The sequence below is a fragment of the Ciona robusta genome, chromosome 6, assembly GCF_009617815.1.
Source record: "Ciona robusta chromosome 6, ASM961781v2".
NCBI classification, from domain to species: domain Eukaryota; kingdom Metazoa; phylum Chordata; class Ascidiacea; order Phlebobranchia; family Cionidae; genus Ciona; species Ciona robusta.
This window is the reverse complement of record NC_143240.1, coordinates 247,797-267,831: the sequence shown is the minus strand read 5'-3', so window position 1 is coordinate 267,831 and position 20,035 is coordinate 247,797. Positions and strand designations below refer to the sequence as shown.

General features: G+C 34.1%; 3 protein-coding genes across 5 annotated transcripts; 2 read left to right on the top strand and 1 right to left on the bottom strand.

Annotated features, from left to right (window-relative positions):
* LOC149734595 (alpha-(1,6)-fucosyltransferase-like) lies at positions 1-9,860 on the top strand. 2 transcript variants are annotated; one of them, XR_016385181.1, is made up of 10 exons: positions 1-233; positions 681-754; positions 888-1,095; positions 3,470-3,578; positions 4,702-4,948; positions 5,500-5,752; positions 6,024-6,218; positions 6,660-6,826; positions 7,363-7,504; positions 8,549-9,860. XR_016385181.1 is itself a non-coding variant. In XM_089879915.1 (10 exons), exons 1-10 carry the CDS (start codon positions 34-36, stop codon positions 8,719-8,721), a joined length of 1,752 nt encoding a protein of 583 aa, XP_089736041.1. In that variant the 5' UTR covers positions 4-33; the 3' UTR covers positions 8,722-9,860. The 2 variants fall into 2 exon arrangements, 1 of the variants encoding a protein (XP_089736041.1); XM_089879915.1 differs by having other exon boundaries at positions 4-233; positions 6,660-6,810.
* A 1,003-nt stretch (positions 9,861-10,863) lies between these two features.
* Positions 10,864-13,390, top strand: LOC149734594 (troponin C, body wall muscle-like). Its single transcript, XM_089879349.1, has 6 exons — positions 10,864-10,985; positions 11,161-11,185; positions 11,554-11,697; positions 12,135-12,304; positions 12,736-12,835; positions 13,242-13,390. Exons 1-6 carry the CDS (start codon positions 10,983-10,985, stop codon positions 13,286-13,288), a joined length of 489 nt encoding a protein of 162 aa, XP_089735475.1. The 5' UTR covers positions 10,864-10,982; the 3' UTR covers positions 13,289-13,390.
* Positions 13,364-18,790, bottom strand: LOC149734593 (uncharacterized). Of its 2 annotated transcripts, XM_089879347.1 has the most exons (6): positions 18,295-18,790; positions 17,392-17,766; positions 15,786-16,858; positions 15,297-15,505; positions 14,984-15,057; positions 13,364-14,366 (listed from the first exon to the last, which is right to left on the bottom strand). In XM_089879347.1, the coding sequence occupies exons 1-6, from the start codon at positions 18,371-18,373 to the stop codon at positions 13,495-13,497; spliced, it is 2,682 nt and encodes an 893-aa protein (XP_089735473.1). In that variant the 5' UTR covers positions 18,374-18,790; the 3' UTR covers positions 13,364-13,494. The 2 variants fall into 2 exon arrangements, with proteins under 2 accessions (XP_089735473.1, XP_089735474.1); XM_089879348.1 differs by lacking the exons at positions 17,392-17,766; positions 18,295-18,790 and adding an exon at positions 17,154-17,305.
* Positions 18,791-20,035: the final 1,245 nt, after the last annotated feature.

The window sequence follows — 20,035 nt, the reverse complement described above, 5'->3', positions numbered from 1 at the left end:
ATTTTACGACATTTCGACTAAGGGGAATTTTATATGACGTATTCAATTAATATTGGATTTTGCTTTTTCAGTAAATCATGTAGCTTCTCTGTAGTTTATTATACGTTATACCTTATACGGTACAAAGAAATGGCCGGTCGAAAATATTTCAAGTCGCTCTATGCTATATTTGGCATGGTCACTTTAGTGATAATATTATTTATGGTATATAGTCGTCACCATCTTTATTCAAGGTAAGCAAAGAAAAATTCTTGTATATATATAGTAAAGTAGTTGCTATTGAAGAATCCTGCCCCTTCGTTATCTCAAAGAGATTAAAACCAGACTAAAACCCTCATGGGCACCAGTTAAGAATCCTCCGGTACATAGCAGATAAGCAGAATAGGCTGGTGGAAAGTGTTAGAGGTTAGTGGTTAGGGGTTGATGGTTAGGGGGTTAGTGGTTAGTAAATAAGTTTTTTTGACACTTTTGAACAGCCTAACTAAATCTACCAGAGGATTCTTCACTAGCGTGGTAAAGTATACCAAACGTATTGACAAACTATTTTCTCCCTTTTTTGCTGGTGACACAGCATTTCATCTTTACATATGAATAGGCCAATAGGGTATTCCTTTAAATTAAAAAATATGTGTGATTCTGTTAAAAGTAAATAATTATTTATTGAATAAATTACTTTACAGTTTTTCTGTGGTGCAACGTTTTAAATCACCGCTGCCAGAATGTCCGACCATACCTTCAATTAAAACAACTCCAGGTAACTATCTACATTAATTTTATTTTGTATATAACATTATATTCCTATTTTCTATACTATTTTTTTGGTATATTTTTTTGAATACAATATTTTTGTTTTTTGCTTAAAACATTTGTTTTTTATCTTTTTGTAGAATCGCAGCAAATCTCTTCGCAACAAACCAACATTTTGGAAAGTGAAATACCAGAGGATGTTAAACTTCATGTCCAGTTAACTAATGATATAGATACAGGAATAATTGCTTTGCGTAACTTAACATTTCAAATAATGGAAACCATAAACAGTCAAAACTCATCTCAAGATTTAATCAGTTCAACTGACTCTATGAAAATTCGTTTAAGGTAATTTTATTTATGGACTTTCGGTAGTTTTTAAATTTTATATAGGCTATTTTTTAAGAAGATAATATATATTATGATTCTTTTGTGCCATGCATGTATATATGTAGGGTAGGAGGTTATAGTTTTACAAGTGGTCAAAATACAGTAATAATAACTAGTTAATTGCAATGCACTTATATTAAGAATAGTAAGTGCAGTTAACCCTATTAAAATAAATGTAAACAATAAACATGTTATTAACTGATGCAGTAATAAGTTCTGCTGGTACTGTGGCACAGCTGGTTAGCGCCCCTGCCTCCAACCCAGAGGTAATGGGTTCAAGGCTCATCGCTGCTAGGATTGTGGGCTTATGTGCATTTGGGCAAGACACTTAACGGCAATTGCTCCAACCCAGTAGTCACTAATGGGTTGTCCAAATTATCAGTCATACATAAAAAAGAAAAAACTCAAAAAGAACCCACAAAGTAACATACATAGTAACCACTGGCGTAAAGTTACGGGGTTGCAGGGTTGCCTGGCAACCCTTTGATTTTCTCCAGACTAATAATGCGTAAGGAATAACGTTCAACCAAACAAAGACGCTTATTACTGCGAACAATTTGGAACAAACTTCGTTTACGTTCGTTAAAATATGTCAATACTGATGCGTCATTCACTACACAAGTGCGTTCAACTGGTATTTAAACTCCTGTTTGCTAAATAATTCACGTGTGAATCGCTATTATGACGTAAATAATCAACTTGTGAATTGCTATTATGTTGAATTAATTGCCAGATTCAAACAACCGCTATTATGATGCAATGAATCCACGTGTGAATCCCTACTATTTCGTAATAAACATGCTGCTTGCCTGAGGAAAACATTGTATATAAATATAAAGCAGTGTTGAAAACGATTCAGGCAGTTTATTTCCGAGATATTTCGTTCTGGAAACCTACTATTTCCGACGGACAGGTCTTTGTTTGTAAGATAACCACACACTCAAGTGGAAATACATTTCCGTTTGTATGAGCGTTTACAAAGCACATATTTAAAGGGTTGCAAACCGAAAAGAAAGGGTTGCAAACCGTTTTTTTTTTGGGGGGGGGGCTTACCGGCGCGAAGACTTCTTTTTTTTCTGGTTTTTGCAACCCTAACGTTTAGTAAAACTTTACGCCTATGATGGTAACTCTTAAGCTTGAGGTGTTGAGAAGACAAGGTGTATGAACACCTGTGTTATAAAGACTGATGTATTGCGGCCATAAGAGGATAAAGCAAGTTACATTCATTCATTCATTCATGTACAGAACTATTCTGTTACAAATTTTGCGTTTATAGGTTAGAAGAATTACATTGCTAGCCGCACACTAGAAATTAGCCACATACTATAGCAGTTATAGCACTGTTATCACTATAATGTTGGATACTGTAAACAATTAATACGGAAACAGGAACAATAGATTTGTAAGCACAATCTAACAATTACTAAAACTGACAATGGGCTACAGATCAGGAAATATCAACTTAGATTGCCACATATTGTTTGCTATTGTAACATATAACAGGTAACCTGAAGATTAATTTAGTTTGAAAAACATACAGTTCAATAGTGTAAAATGGACCAAACAAATATATTAATATAAGTATAATGTGTTAATTGCCGTATGAGGTCGCTTAATCACTTTATTTAGACTTTGATTATTGCTGGTAGTTACGTACTGATTCATACAATATGACTGATTTGTGTATTATAATATTTGTTATGATTAGTATAAAATAACCAATCAATAAATGTTCTTGATGATACAAGAGTAGCCTACTTAATCAAATTTGCATTAAATTGCATTAATGTCAAAGGAGCTGAATGCAAGAGTTTTATTCTACATAAGTTTTACCTTTTGAGTGATATTTTTTCTTAATGGCTTTTGTACAAACGACTTCCACTGGGTTGAAGCCAATATTACTAATATCAAATATAATGTATCATAAAAAACACACCTCAAAACTAGAAGTACATCAAACCAAGCAGACTTAAACATTAACATAATTTGAAATCTGTTTTTTTAGTTCAAAAAATTTAATAATTAAATTGTTGTGATAGATATTGAGCTAAGGAAATCTCATCATATGAATGAATGAATGTAGCTTACTTTATCCTCGCGTGGCCGGAAAACGACAGTCGTTATAACTAGGGTGTGCACCTTGCGCCAGCTTACGGGTTACCAAGTATGTTACTTCGTGGGTGATTATTTTTTTGGGGGGGATTTTTTTCATTTTTATGTATGGCTGATAATTTGGACAACCCATTAGTGACCACTGGGTTGGAGCAATATAACATGTAGGGCATTGGTTATCAAATATCTTATGTTTACTTTCTGATACATTACTTCACAGAGCATTGGAAATTGCAAATAAAGGTTTGAAATTGATACAAGAAAAGAAATTTCAGAAATTGATGGAAAATTTATCTAAAAGAGTACAAGAAGCAATTCAGTCTTCACAGGTAGTTGTTTTGAGTAATTCATTAAAAATTTGTGATTTAGGCATTTCTGAATTTATATGTAATTTAGAAATGCCACAACTACAATATATATAGTAGGTTGGGGGAAGATGGGACACCTTTTCGTTCTATTATCTCGCTCTATTTGGTAGTAAACAAGAAACATTCAAAGATTTATAAAACTATATCCTCACGACTCTTTTAGACCATTGTTAATTGTTTAAAACACCATCAAGACATTTAGATATTATGTGCTAAAAGTGTCCCATCTTCCCCCACCCTACTGTACATATATATATACTTGTTATTTTTAGAAAATCTTAGAAAACTAAAGTTTTATGTTTTTGTATTCAAAACACTGTAAAGTTGGGTTTAGTTGGTAGCGTACACAATGTAACATTATATTTTATTAGAAAAGTCAGTGGTAACTAATGGGTTGTCTAAAATTGTCATTGGGACAGTAAAAAAACAATAAAAATACCACCTGCTGTTGCTGCGTCGGATGATAAATAAATTTCATTTGTTATCTACACCTGCTGTTAATACAGCTAACTAGTTAATAATTAAAAGTTCATGGAATAGTCAAATGTAAGTAGTTGGTAACACAAGTAAACCGTTGGACATTTTTATTGCTCTTATCATTTATAAATATTAAGTTGTTGCCAAGGAACCTTTGGTCTTAAAAATTGGTAGGCCCGATATTATATATATATATATATATATATAGTTGCTTTAAATTGTTTGTCAACCAAAATAAACCATTCCTTTGTATTAACAGTTTAAAAAATAACACACTTAGTTAATGCACATTTTTATAAATTACGATTAAATAAGAACCTAATAAAGTGCTTCTCAATCACTTTAATAAAACAATCAATTTATTTTTCAAATTTAAAAAATGTTTTTCAAGACCAGATAGTTGAGGAAATAGTTTCAGTTTTACAAAAACAAAAATTCATTTTGGTTTTTGATTTTTTCATGGAACCAGATCCACACTTATGCAAGCATTGTTTAACACATTGTTGTCTTTATAAAACGATAAAACAATAATCCATATGTTTATACAATCAGTTTAAAAAAAAGTAAATTATTTTTCTTGTAAACTCCAATACCTTCACAAATATAGAATCCAAGCAACTGTAACAATGCACGAAGGTTAGTTTGCCACGTGAAACACTTATGTGGATTTGGATGTATGTCGCATCACATTGCTCTTTGTTTATCCATCGCGATTGGCACGAAACGAACATTGATGTTGAAACTGGATAATTTTAAATACAGTCGTAATGAAGGATGGGAAGCATTGTTTTTACCTTTAAGTGAAACTTGTGACGTTTCTTCACTTAATCTTACCAACGTTGCTGAATGGACAGGTGAGATACATCCTCATACATATTCTGTGTTTACTATTTAATTTGGAATTTTTTCAAGTCAACATAGGTATTTAGGCACATATGTGTCAATATCCATTCATTTTTTACAAACATTTTTTTCTGATTGTTTCCTAGGTTTCTCACCCAAACTAATTTTTAAAGCAGCTTAGGCTATTGGTGCAATTAATTTTTTTTACATATACCTTTTATAACATAACTTTACTGTACAACACTATCTGGTTTTTGTTTTTTTTAAATACAATTTTTTTTATCCAGGCATTTATTAGAAGAGTGACCCTGTTTTTCCTAAATGTTTGATTTGATAATTGTTGATTATCAACAATTATCAAATCAGGCTTTGATGTGTTCAGTAAAACGCAAATTAGTAGAAAATCATTAACAATATATTACAGCAAATTGGCAGAATTAATCAATTTTTATAATATGAATATTTTACATACTAATGAAGGTGTCCTGAATGTGAAATTTGACAAAAAAAACTTAAGTTTGTATATTTTTTTTAATTTATGTATTTTTTTTACAAATCTCAGGAAAAGGAGATTTGGAATTAACAAAAAATGAGACTGTGGCAAAAATTACAATCAATACAGCTATCAATCCTAACAGTAAGTTTGCTGCTAACACCCTGCCACGTGATTTGATGGAAGATGTGAAAAAGTTTCATGCTTATCCAGCACTATGGTATATTGGTCAAATTATGAAATACATTTTAAGATCAAAGCCAGAAATATCAAAGCAACTTTCTCAAAAATTAAATTCAACAAAAATTTATCCCCTTGTTGGGTAAGTAGTTTTGAATTTAATTTAATAAACAGGTCTTATTTATCTTCCCGTGGACGGGCAATAACTGTTGTTTTAACATAGTTAGTTATTTAATACACCTCGTGCCCACTTTTGATTTGCTATATACATGTATGCAGCTTGATGGGTGATTATTTTTATATGGCTAGCAATTTGAGAAGCCCATTACTGGCCATTTGGTTGGAAAAATTGCTGTTGAGTGTTTTTATTTTATATATATTTTATTTTAAGTTTTAATTTGGTTTCGTTTTAGCATCCAGGTACGAAGAACAGACAAATTAGTAAAAGAAGCAAAACTTGTAGCTTTGGAGAAATATATGCTTCATGTAAAGGAATGGTATGACAAGTATATGTTGGAAAATATTGGAGTAAATGCCGACACTAAGTTTGTTAAAAGTGTTTACGTTGCTACTGATGATGATACGTTGCTGGATGAAGCTAAGAAAATGTAAGAAGAATGTAACTTGCTTTATCCTTGCGTGGCTGGAAACGTCGGTCATTATAACACGAGTGTTCTGTTTCATACACCTCGTGCCAGCTTACAAGTTACCATGAATGTAACTTTGTAGGTGATTTATTTTGCAGGAATTTTGATGTTTTTTTATGTATGAATGACAATTTAAACAGCCCATTAGTGACCACTGGGTTGGAGCAATTGTCGTTAAGTGTCTTGCCCATGGCCAACAATGGTAACAGCGACAAGCCTTAAACATATTACCTCCGGGTTGGAGGCAGGCGCGTTAACCAACTGTGCCATGGTGTTTGATCTCTATGTATCTATGGTTAAATAACTTTTTTAATTTTAATCTTAATAAATGGCCATAACTTAAACACAAAATCTAAAATTGTTCAAATATTAACAAATTCTGAAACTATATTTTTCTTACAGGTATCCAGATTATAATTTCATAAATGACAAATCCATAACTGCAGCTGCTAGTGTAAAGGAACGTTATTCTGTTGATGGTTTATTTGGAATATTAACAGATGTTCACATACTTACTCATTGTGATTATGTTGTTTGCACCTTTTCATCAAATGTAATTTTTCAATTAAGTATCTTAATTTTGTTGTGTTAGTTTTAATAGTTAATTGTACAACTGGGCAACCAGTTTAAGTTATGATATCTACAAAGACCTTAAAAACTTTTATAAAAAGGATGGGTTATATAGAAAAATACCACTTTTAATTTCAAATCTAATTTTGTTAAATGTAAGCTGATTTTGTCAATTTTAATATAATTGTCAAAAATACTCTTGACAAACTGTTGTCTTACTTTGGTATTTTTTAAGGAGCTTCAAGCTAGGTTTAATTTCAGGAATAATAATATTATTTTATTTTAATTTTATTATTATTTTGCATTACATTACCGAAATGACAAATTTATGAACGTAACTTGCTTTATCCACACCAATTGGACACATACACCCACAATGGTTGCAGCTACGAGTCTGAACCCATTACCTCTGGGTTAGAGGCAGGCACGCTAACTCTGCTATGGCACAAGACAAATATATTTATTTTGACATGCCTTTCTATCCATATACAAAAGTCAAATTATAATCATATTCTAACTTTTACTTTATAAATAGGTATGTCGGCTTGTTTATGAGTTGATGCAAACCTTGCACATTGATGCAACTACAAGAATTCACTCATTAGACAAGAGTTATTATTTTATTGGACAATGGATGCATCAACATATTGCTATATACAATTATACTAAAACTGCAGGTAATAATAATACTAATAATACCTTTACCTGTCTCTTTTTACGGTAGCGAAGATTTAGAAATATTTTAAACAAAAAGCTAGAATATAGCAACAAAACAACAGCTGTTAAAACACGCTTACAGTTAAAAACATATTTACATTTAGTTGAAAGAAAATAAGCGTGGTTGCTACACCGAGCAGACAAACAAGCCGTTTATGCTTAATTATTTTCAAGTTAAACTTCTTATAGAAACAAAGGTGTTTAAAATAACTTGTGTGTGCCATAAGTTCACAGGAAATAAGTGTGCCAGGAAGCCAAGAAAGGAAGAAAAAGTACATAATCTGTCCTTTATCATCCCAACATTTTCAGTGAAAAATATCTAAAACTTTATAGATCAGCTTTAACTTTGTATCTAAACAGGAATGTCCTTTAAGTTTATTGGATAAAAATAATAAATATATATATACATGATAGTACATCGTATTAATATTTGCATTTTGTATGTAAAGAAACACTGTTCCGATGCCATGGTTAATGCTACCACTATTATGTGTTAGTAGTTGTTGCTTTAACCCAGTAAGCATTAATGCTGTAAAAAGCCAAACAATAAAATAAGCACTTATGGTGTGTATGAAACTAAACATAAATGATTGAATGAATGAATGTAACTTACTTTACCCTCGCGTGGTCGGAAAACGACAGTCGTTATCACACGGGTTTAACACCTCGTGCCAGCTTACAAGTTACCATGTATGTTATTTTTTAGGTGATTATTTTTTAAAGTTTTTTTCTTTTTTTAATTTATGGCTGATAATTTGGATAACTCATTAGTGACCACTGGGTTAGAGCAATTGCCGTTGAGTGTTTTGCCCAAGGACACATATGCCCACAATGGCAGCAGCGTAGAGTTTTGAACTTGTTATCTCTGGGTTACAGGCAGAGGCGGCCACGCTAACCGCTATACCACGGCGCCGGACACCAAAAATCTTTACCAGAATATAAATATAATATTTTTTTTTGTTTCCTTTTTTCCTTTTTTTTTAATATATTATTTGTCTGTATAGATACTAAAGAAATAAGTCTTAAAGCTGGTGATCATATTGGCGTTGACAATCGTGTAGAATGGGGAGTTACAACATGGCGGGGGACAAACTTACGAACATGGAAAACTGGAATATATCCATCGTATATAGCTCGTGAATACACTGAGGAATCTCCATATGATTTACTTGGATAAAATTGACCGAAAACTCTCACTGTATTTTTGTATTAGATAACTGTATATGCACTACTCGAATAGAAAGAGAAAATGTCTTTAGCACGTAATGCATGTTTTTTTTACAAAAAATCATAACTTTTAACGGTGTTTTTATATCAATACTTTTTTGTTCCTTTATTTCCACTTCACTTATTTAATTAATTATCTGTGTAGAACACTAAGTATGCAACTTTGTAGGTGTGTTGTGTTGCCCACAATGATAGCTTTAAACTATGCTGCAGTACCTTAAAAGTCACAAGCTTAATTTAGTAGGGTGGGGTAAGATGGGACGTTTTATTTTCTTTTCTCGACCCACTTGGTTATAAATTTTTTATAAAGAATTATATATCGGTAGAACACGACTCTAATTGATCGTTGTTATTTGTTAAAAACACGATTAGAAAATATGGGTTTTAGGTGCTAACCATATCCATCTTTCCCCACAGTACTGTATAACAATTAATATGTTGTTCCAGTCTACCACCTATTGAAAGCAATTTGATTGATTGTTGATCATATCTTTTTTTTAGATAGTTTTGCTACTAAATACCTTCTCCACTTTTTTACTTAATCCGAATAAATGAATGTACTTCATCCGAGGAGATAAAAAATTATAAATAAAAATTATACAAATTTACCTGTTACACTTTTTTTTCAACTTATATACCGATTTACATCAATGCCTTACAGTTACAGGTGATGGACATTCATGCCAAAGTGTTTTTGCACTAGTTTTTTGCGCACACTTTTCTACAAATACCATAACAACTTGTATAACTAATTAAACTGTGTTTAAAGAGGATCTAAAGTCATATATTAGGGTGGGGGAAGATGGGACACCTTTTCATTTTATTTTCTCCTCCTATTTGGTTGCAAACATATTCAAAAAAATTCCAAAAATATAAAATCGTTTCCTTACGGCTCCCATAAACCGTTAATTGTTAAAAACACGTTCAGGATATTTGAATATTATGAGCTAAACGTTTCCCATCTTCCCCTACCCAACGATATGCAGTTTTCAAATTACTGTTATTTGTATTTCAATAAGTTCCGCCACTAGTGTTTGTAGGTTAAGCAGGCCAATGTTTTATAATCGAAAATAAATAATAATAACTCTATTTGTGTCTTCGATTATGGCAGCAAAGATTTATAAATATTTTAAACAAAAAGACTGAATATAGTCTGACGAGCCCCCTGGTGGTGGTGTGTATCGTAAGTTTTATCGTCCCTTCGTTTGTGTTCACACTGGATTGGCTGTGTTTATTCATGCATTTCGCGCTCGTTGCTTGCCCTTTGAAAATTCGGCATTCTTATTTTGTGAGTCGCGGTGAGAAGTCGTTTTTCCTCTAATAAAACGCTACAATAGCAACAAAACAGCAGTTATTAAAACACGCTTACAGTTAAAAACATCTAGTAGACAAACGAGACATTTAAAAGTTAAACTTCTAATGGAAACAAAAGTGTGCGCAAAGACACGACCCGTACTTGGTCGGATATTTGCAAATACACAATTTTTAAATCTGATTATCCATTTGCGCAATAGAACCAATTAAGCATGAAAAAACTTATCACAATTATAGCTTTAAACTGTGCAGTTGGACGTTGACATGCATAATATATTATGGTGGGGTAATGTGGGACATGTTTTCATTCTCGTTTATCGTCGCACTTAGCAGTAAACAAGGACTTCAAAAAAGCGTTTGTTATTGTTCAAAACACGACAATGAAATACGGGTTTTATGTGCTAGCCTTATCCAACTTAACTAACTGACCTATATTTTTATTAAATATAGTAGGGTGGGAGGAGACGATACGCTTTTAGCACATGATATTCAAATATCCTGATCATATTTTAAACAATTAACAACGGTGTATGATAGTCGTTTTTATAAGTCTTTGAATGTTTTAAGTCTACAACCAAATGGGACGAGAAAATAGAATGAAAAGGGGTCCCATCTTCCCCAACCTACCATATAACCCCCTAACTTAAGTATAAAGTGAACAACTGTATACAGAGTTGACAGCATTTATCATTACAAGGATAAACATCTCATCGCCCGTAATCTGGTGAATCCATCATCATACGTCATTGTCACCTTACGATACAAGGTTGACACCTCCAATGTACGAAACCTTTTTCTTTTCATTCACCACAGCACTATAGAAGCAATTGCTCTGCTCAGTTATCCGCATTACCTCAGTTTAGATTCACAAGCATCAAGCGACGAGTTATCAACGAAATGGTAAGCTGTATGCTGCTTATAGGGTTATTCTACATGTAGTAATGCTTGGATATCGTGTATGATAAGGATACGGTTATAAGATGCTTGTTAACGACTATTCGTAGTTGGAAAATGTTTACTTTAGGTAAAAGTTAAACATTGAAGTTTTCATTTACTAATCGAAATCTTTTTTCAGTCTCTTCCAGAAGAACTTAAGAACGGTAAGTTATTCGATGTTTCATTAGTTTGCTTGTTTCTCATGTTTTAGATTTATTGTTAGTTTATCGTAACGCATCAGTGGTTACGAGACTCGTAACCCGAAAGTATAAGATTCAAATCCCAACGCTGCTAGCAATATAAATGTTTGCCAATAAGCAAAAACTTGAACTGTCTCAAATTCAGTTTCTATTCCTTTTGATACCTGGCAGTCGCATTAAAACGAAATTGAAACGCGCTATCTAGACCGTGTCAGGCTACTGTATGGAAGGGTGGGGAAAGGTGGGATAGACAAGTCGTAAGATGTGTTGCCTCGCCACGCGAGGATAAAGCAAGTTAGATTTTATTTAAACGATGATGGTGTTTTATATAGAGTGCACCGCTGCGTTCGAAATATTCACCAAAGATTCTACCGATGGTAAACTTGGTGCTGATGAACTTGGAAAAGTCATGAGAATGTTAGGACAATCACCAAGCGACGATGAGGTTCAGGAAATCATCCGTGACTTTGCTGAAGGTAAGCTGAGTTTTATGGCTCGAGCCAATGCTATATGGAAAAGAGTTTGTGTACAATTTTCTTACAATTGTTGAAGTAATAATTGTTAATAATTTAAATTTAAACTATTGGTTGTTGGTGTACCGTCTCTTCAACTTTCCACTTTGTTTATTTAACAGCGTAATCGTTTCATCATAATTTTTCATTGTAGTTTATTCTCGCTTTTTTGTTATTTTTTGTTCAACGTGCTGTATAGTACTGTGGGTGAGATTGGATACCGTTAGTACACGAATTCCTTATTTCCTGATCGCGTTTTTAACAATTAACAACACTGTGATAATACGGTATATGTAACTCTTTGAATGTTCTTCGTTTACTATCAAACGGAACGAGAAATAGAATAAAGACATGTACCATCTTACCCCAACCTATTATATCTAATACAATGTTGCTTTTAGGTGATACACTGGCGTTGGATGAATTTCTTGATTTTATGGCAAAGCAGTTGAATGGTGGGCAAGACAAACGCGAAGAAGATTTGAGCAAAGAATTTAAATTACTTCTGAAAGAAACCTTCCGTTGGTATGACACTGACGCCGATGGTATTATCAGCTGGAGTGAACTTAAGGTAACATAATATATATATAGCAGAGTGGGGGGGAGATGGGACACCGTTAACACATTATATCCAAATACCCTGATCGTGTCTAAAACAATTAACAATTATCTATGGGAGTCGTGAGACTACGGTTCTACATTTCTGTGAATATTCTTTGTTTACTACCAAATGGGTCAGGAAAAAAGAAACGACAATATGTCCCGTCTTTTCCACCCTCCTACATTAATATCTGTCCCTTCGATTACGATACAAAAGATCGAATTAAGTAAAAACAATGAAAAGTATCTTCAATGAAAAACATGCTTTAAGTTATTGATATACTAAAAAGTGCCAATATGAATTACAAGTTTAAAAGATTGTAAAAAGAGAAACAAATATTGTGAACTTCTCCAGAACCTTAGATTCTAGCTACATCACTTTAAATAAATATTAACCGTTAGACGGCGCTAAAGAACACTGGAGAGAAAATCGAAGATTGGGAAATCGATGAACTCATGAAGGACGGAGATGAAAACATGGATAAACATATTGATTTTGATGGTTTGTTATTTTAACCGTGTACATCTCTTTACTTAATTTGTATGTTTATTTGAATTTGCGGCTCGCACAATCAATTTTGCAATTAGTGTAAAATTTGGGTCTTTCACACAGCGATAACTTCGTGGTATCTTAAAAGTTAAAATAAAAATTTAAAATGTACAGTACTGTTACTACATAAGTATAATACCGTTAGCACACAATAACATATTCTTTGAATGTGTTTTGAACACCTAACAATGTTTTTTTATTGTAGCGAGGTTACTGTTATAACATTATGTAATTATTCTTTGTTTATGCTACTACTAAATAGGATGAGATTAACCGACCCTATTATGAGCATTAGTCATGAAAAGCTGCAGTATGCCATACTGACACGACCCCTGTAAAATAATATTTTATTTTTCAGAATGGATCAACATGATGAAGGAATTGGAAGGCCAAATACAATGCTAATGTTTCGCTGTAAATACCATGCATTTCACAGTGTTTTGCACACATTTTTTTTGAGTAATGTTCATTACAATAAACTTAAAACGTATACGTTTTATTGAACAATGCGTCAATAGATTTAAACTAATCTCAACGTGAACGAAAATATCAACAGAAATAAATAGTTGGAATGGTTACAAAATAAAACAAAACTTTAAAATAAATGACTCCTATTCATGGCTATTGTTGTTCAGCGCTTGTCTTACAACGGGGTTTCGTTCGTTATAAACAGATTTCGTTTTTGATTTTCGATTATAAGTAAACTTCGGTCTTTCTTCGACTGCTAGTTTAGGCGGAGTTGGTTTAATCGATTTCTCTTCATTACAAGATAAATTTTCATTCAGTCTCCACTTTCGTATCTCCGCCGTTTTCGTATTTTCATCATCAGCTGGTACGGTAGAACTGCTGCGTTTAGATCGCAGGCCTGTGTCGACTCTCTTCTTTTGATCCATTATTTTCTTGATCCGTCGCTTGGCGAGGTCAGATATAAACTCATTGCTCATTGGATCGTGAATTGGGATTTGAGGCTTCTTAACCTTTTTTACTGTATTAGAACGCGGTGGAGCCTTTTTACCAGTACGTACCCAGGTATTGTACATTTTCCTTTCTTTATCTGCGGCTGCGTCTTTCTTCGCGGATGCAACTGGTTTATTTTGTGTTTCAGATTCTGATTTACGGACATCAGTACCAGCACTAGTAGAAATATCAAACATTGATGGTTTCTTGTTTGTTACTTCCAAGAATTCCTTTAGAAAATTACCAGTTTTTGATCCGGTACCATCATTGCTCATCAAGGGCTCACGAGCAGACAGATGACTTCCAAAACTCGCTTCATTTTCTCTTAATATCGTCACATCACCACTTTCGAAATCTATTTTCACCGGAACAAGATTGTCTTCCCGGAAGTTAAAAGAAACTTTAGTAGGAGCTGACTTGGGTCGGATTTTTTTCTCTGGTAACATTTTCATTGAACTTGCACTGTTTGCTGAACTTCGTAAATCGGAAAACTTTACGCTGTTGCTTGCCTCTTCTATGCTGTCTTCTGTACAGAGAAAATGTAAATATAAATATAATGTTTAAATAGATGAAAATGTAACACCCCGGGTGTTGGGTAATGGGCCAATCTTGACCTAAATCCTAGGAACCATGGCGTGTCACGTCGCAGGTCCTCACCAACATAGAATAGAATATATAGCTGAAACAGTAAAACCAAAACGATAGACAAATCAAAGAAGTAAAATTAAGTATGACGTCGGGTTTTTATAGAACCGAGCATTTTAAGCTTTATTTATTTTTTATTTTATAAAGATAAAGATGCATCCAACGTTATAAAGCACTGCAAGGGGTCAGATTACTTTCGGCATTTCTTTGTGAAACTTAAACTAAAACGATATCGTATATATAGCAGGGTGGGAAAGATAGGACACTTTCCATTCTGTTTTTTTGTCTCATTCGGTAATAAACGCAAATAAAATCCAAAGAATTATAAAACCATTTCCTCGCGACTCCCATAGACCGTTGTTAATTGTTTAAAACATCACATTCAGGATATTTGAATAATATGTGATAAAGGCGCCTAATTTCTCCCCATCTTACTATACCAACTTATAAAGACAAGATTTATATTTGTAAACAATCCAAACCATCAACAGCACTCACCCGTGCATTTAACCTCACATGATGATCCAATGCTTGCTTCATGCGCTTCTTTACGTCGTCGCAGAAGTATTTCCCTGAGATTTCATAAATATTAAACAAATATATATTAGGGTGGGAGAAGACCAATAGTATTCAAATATTCAGATCGTCTTGTAAACAATAAACAACGGTCTATGGGAGTCGTGAGAATACGGTGTTATGACTCTATCAATGTTCTTTGTTCACCACCAAATGAGATAATAGGACGGGAAAATGGATTCAAAAGGTGTCCCATCTTCCCCACTTTACTATACCTATAAATAAAATATTTTACCGATTTTTTCTCTTTTTCCACTTTTCATATTCAATCTGCGCTTCTTCTCTTTTATTTTCTCGCTCATTAAACTCGTTCATCAACTTTTCTCTCTTCACTCGATTTTTCCTCGTGTCATAAATTCGTCGTTGTCTTTCCAGTTGGTTCTTACGCTTCAGCCACTCAGCAATGGCCGGGTTGTCCGTGTTTTTCAGTTGGTGGTCGGAGGCCTAAAACATGTTTTGGATTATTGAAAATATTCATAAAATAAACCGAGGACAAACAGCTTTCCAGGGTGACAAGGGTTCGTTCTGTATTCAATCAAAATACCATTGAATTTGATTTAGAAATATTTTAAACGAAAAGACAGTATAGCGACAAAACAATAGTTGTTGAAACACACTTACAGTTATTTACAAATATATTTGAAAGAAAATAAGCGTGGTCGCTACACCTAGCAGACAAACAAGCCACCTACGTTCATAAACCACTTAAAATTATTGTACTTGCCTTTATCTGTGGTTTAGGGTCGGAATCTTCAGGCACCCAGCTACACTTTATGGATGCACTACCTGGTCTTACTTGCGGTCCATTCTTTATAGCTGACGGAGGGGAATTTTTCGTGCTAGTAACTTTTGGTGGTGTCGGTGTTTTTAAGCTCATACCATTCTCCGTGTCTTCTTCTGTGCGATTGGGCAGAGTTTGAGTTGTTTTTTCCCGTGTTTTCCTGCGCAAGGGTGCTGATTTAGGTCGAACTGGTCTGATTGGTCGTGATCGAATAGGAGAGGGCACAAGTGTAACCTGATTCCCTTTATAAAAATAACCAGCGCCCTGCTGTTTAGTTTGAAGGGTGTTAAGCAGAGACATAAGGTACGAATACGAAAACATTTCTCCGGGCAGATTCAATTTGTTACTAGAATTCAGGAAATCTTTCCGTGTGGATTTTTTCGACGTTGTCGGGCCGACCTTTATCTGGCTTTTAGATTTCCTTCTTTCTTTTTGAGTGTGAGGGGTTTGGTTTAGACGTACGTGTTTTTTGCTTGAGGAATCCGGTGCACGACTGCTGTCTTTCAAAATACTTTTTGTTGTCGGAGCTTTGTTGTCAGGCCCCAGTTGTTTCGTTTCTTGCGTTTTGATTGACTGATCCAAAGATGAGCCTTGCTTTATACTCACTTTGCGTGCTGGAGGCGGTTTCGTGCTCGGATTTGAATTTGCCGACTGAGTAACGTTTGATCCCATGGTGCGGTCGTCACTTTCTCGCTCGGCTATTTTTCGCAAGTCTTTTACGAGTCTACGAATTGCTCGCTTTGCTTGGGCTTCGTTTACAGAAGTTGTGCAAACAGAAGAATTAATTTGTAAACTTTTCTCACCGTTTACGTGTGGCTGAATTTTGATTTTCTTTCCTCGTTTACATCGACTACTAGGGGTCTTGTTTTGTTTGCTTATTTGCTTGTTCAAACCAGTGTGAATACACTGTTTGTACAAATCAAGATTTTCTGTGTAATGCTGGTCCAAAAAGCGGTGCAATAGAAACTCACGAGCTTTACTTTCTGTTAAATGCAGTAACGCTGCGTCTTTGTTTTCTGAATAATAAAAACCACAAAGTTACTTTCTGTATTAAAATATTTTTGTCTTGCCCTAGAAGACATACGCCTACAATTGACCCTAGCGAGTTTTGAATAAACATCGTTTGGTTACGCTGTGAGCGCTCAAACCACTCTGTCACGACGAGAACATTGAAACACAGCGTTTGTGAAATGTAATCGAAAACGATATAATTATTGAATGAACGTAACTTGCTAAATTCTCGAGTAGCCGGAAACGACAGTCGTTATAACACGCGGGTGTTCATACAGTTCGTGCTAGCTTACGACTTACCAAATTTGTTACTTTGTCGGTGATTTTTTATTTGTGTTTGAAAAACCATTGGTGACAACAGGGTTGGAGTAATTGCCGCTAAATGTCTTGCCCAATAAATTATACACCTACAATGGTAGCAGCACCGAGTCTTGAGCTCATTACCTTAGAGGCATGCGTGGTTAGAGGCATGCGTGCTAACCACTTTGCCACGGCGTCGGGCTATATTAACATGATAAACAGATGAGAAATAGCTTACCTATTTGCTTATCTTGTATTTCTTCTATCGTGCCTTCCCAGGTAGAAATACTTGAAACACTTGTTGATGATGAACTGCTATATTTATATTTCGTTTTTTCCACGACTGTGTCAACCATTGAACTGCTACTGGTGTTACTTTGTGATTCGGACAGATTTGAATTATTTATCTCAGTCGACTGTTTTGTTGAACTTGTATTAGAAGATAGTTCGTCTGATTTTTTAAATATCTTCGGTTGGGAATTTAGTGCAGAATCGTCCGTTGTTGAGTTACCGTCACTTGTATCTGTTTTAGTGTGAGGTTTATTTCCTAAAATTGTTTGCAGCAGTACAACGCCCTTTTCACTCAGTGGCACATCAGTAGTTTCTTCTTTTCCTTTTGTAAAAATATTTATAATAACGACTTTATTTGTCACTTCGATTACGGTAGCAAAGATTTAGAATTAATTTAAACAAAAAGACAGAATATAGCGAAAAAACAACAGTGATTAAAACTAGTTAAAAGCATATTTTCAATACTAAATATAATAGCGCGTAATTATATTAAAATAACATCGTAATATAAACTAGAAACCAAATAAAATAACAAAGAAAGACTATCAACAAACCAACTGTCGTTATAACACGCTCGAATAAAAACTATACTCAAGGAAAATATTTAAAACCGTGGCTTCTTTATCTCCACATATACTACAATAAACAATGTGATACCGGTATATTGACAGTCTGACAGACTAGCCTAACTCAAACACTACTTTAGCTTCTATATAAACCTTAATACATTACGTGACCATAAAACCGCCTTTCTGGGGATTTTTCGTACTGATGTTTTTAAGTCTTAATTTAAGCTAAAAGGCGACCTGAATAGATTGCGAAACATTGGTTCAAAAATAGCTTAACTTACGTTGTTGTGCTGTCGCAATAGTTTCAGCATTGCTTGAAGCAGTTTGATCGTGCGTTGAATCTAACCCACACATCGTCATGTTACACTTGACGACCACTTGATCACGTGATACGTTGTTTTCTTCGTTACCCAAGACGCTATAGGTATTCACAGATTTGTTTTGTCCTGTTGCGTGACTCGAATTGTTAAGTGTTCCATTGTATTTAAGTGGTAAGCGAGCACGAGCAAACAAAACAAACCAAACAAACCAATGCAAGTCTGAACGTTGCCTATGGTAGTTAATGTTTAAGATTCGTTTAAGTTATATAACAACAGTATAAGCATTAATACAATATTTATCTCATATACTGCCTGGCCGAACACTTTTTATAATAACACAAACTCCTTTCTTTCATACACTAACGATATTCTCGGTTTCCAAGTCTAATATATAGTTTGATGTATTCTTTAATCTCATTTTTTAAAGAGTTTAACATGACCGGTTTGCTTTAGCTACGAAGCTTGCTGTCATTAAAATGCTCGGGTCACTTCAACAGGTTTAGCTCCCATGGCAACTAACCTAAATACACACACCAGGCTTTGTCATTCACTCCATGATGGGCGTGTTATGACATGGAGGCCACTATTCAATTACGAGTGTCAACATAATCACGGATTTAAACAAAAGATTAATAGTGATTAAAATTCACATACTGAAACGAAACGCTTTGGTAGTTTTATATTACACTTTATGGGAAGCTTTTAGGGTGATCAGTTATTGTCCGTTGCCGTGGTACTTTGCTGAACCATACCGGATTCGAGGCTCGATGCTGCTATCAATGTGGGTATACCCATCAATGCTCTGACGCAGTGGTCACTATAATGAACTGTCAAGTTTTTAGCAATAAACACTAAAATATTTATCCACAAAGCTACGTATGTGGTTACTCGTAAACGACACGAATTGTGTGAAATAGGCTTTTGTGTTATAACGACTGTAGTTTATTCGTTCGTAAAGTTACCTTTACGGTGGACATTTAATCATGAGTTCTCACCACATGCATACTTTACTATATTACTATATATAGTAGGGTGTGGGAGATGGGACACCTTTAGCACATAATATCCAAATGTCCTGATAGAGTTTTGAACAATTAACAATTGGGAGTCGTGAGGATACGGTTTTATAATTCCTTGAACGTTTTTTGTTTACTATCAAATTGTACGAGAAAATAGAATAAACGGGTGTTCCATCTTTCCCCACCCTACTGTATATACTTCCGTCCACATAAAAAGCAAAATGATTCAAAGACACGTTTTGGAAATATGTCAAAACTTTGTGGCTGGGATAAGATCGTAATATATTTGAATACTCGGCCATAAAGATAAAAACAATTGCTTAACAGCGACACCTCAGTCTTAAATTTCTGAGTCTCGCAAAATGTTTGGTAAAATCTTTACCAAGTTGACACATTGTCATGCAACGATCATAAACGCGTTTTGTAGATCTAGAAAAAAAAAACTCGTTAAAACTTCTTGTATTTTCAGATGATTTTTACATCTCTTCAGCTTTGTAGGTTCTTTGTAATACCAGAGCTATAAACAGAATACATCAGGGCATGAAAACCTTTTAACGCAGTATATTTGATATTTTGTATCAAACAAGCTGCATCAAGTAAAATATAGGTACCACAACATAGAAAGCACAGAATTTACGATAAAGCTTTACACTCAAAATATCTTTGGTGATTAAAAAAACATT

Bases quoted from the DNA above. Each gene is read 5' to 3' on its own strand.
- LOC149734593 (XM_089879347.1), bottom strand. From the start codon at position 18,373: ATGACGATGTGTGGGTTAGATTCAACGCACGATCAAACTGCTTCAAGC. The intron at 16,859-17,391 runs GTAAGCTATTTC...TTTATTATTCAG, and splicing joins AATACAAGATAAGCAAATAG to AAAACAAAGACGCAGCGTTA. The intron at 15,058-15,296 runs GTAAAATATTTT...ATGAAATCTCAG, and splicing joins TGGAAAAAGAGAAAAAATCG to GGAAATACTTCTGCGACGAC.
- LOC149734594 (XM_089879349.1), top strand. The intron at 11,186-11,553 runs GTAAGTTATTCG...TGTTTTATATAG, and splicing joins TCCAGAAGAACTTAAGAACG to AGTGCACCGCTGCGTTCGAA. The intron at 11,698-12,134 runs GTAAGCTGAGTT...TGTTGCTTTTAG, and splicing joins CATCCGTGACTTTGCTGAAG to GTGATACACTGGCGTTGGAT.
- LOC149734595 (XM_089879915.1), top strand. From the start codon at position 34: ATGACGTATTCAATTAATATTGGATTTTGCTTTTTCAGTAAATCATGT. The intron at 1,096-3,469 runs GTAATTTTATTT...ATTACTTCACAG, and splicing joins TCTATGAAAATTCGTTTAAG to AGCATTGGAAATTGCAAATA. The intron at 5,753-6,023 runs GTAAGTAGTTTT...GTTTCGTTTTAG, and splicing joins AAAATTTATCCCCTTGTTGG to CATCCAGGTACGAAGAACAG.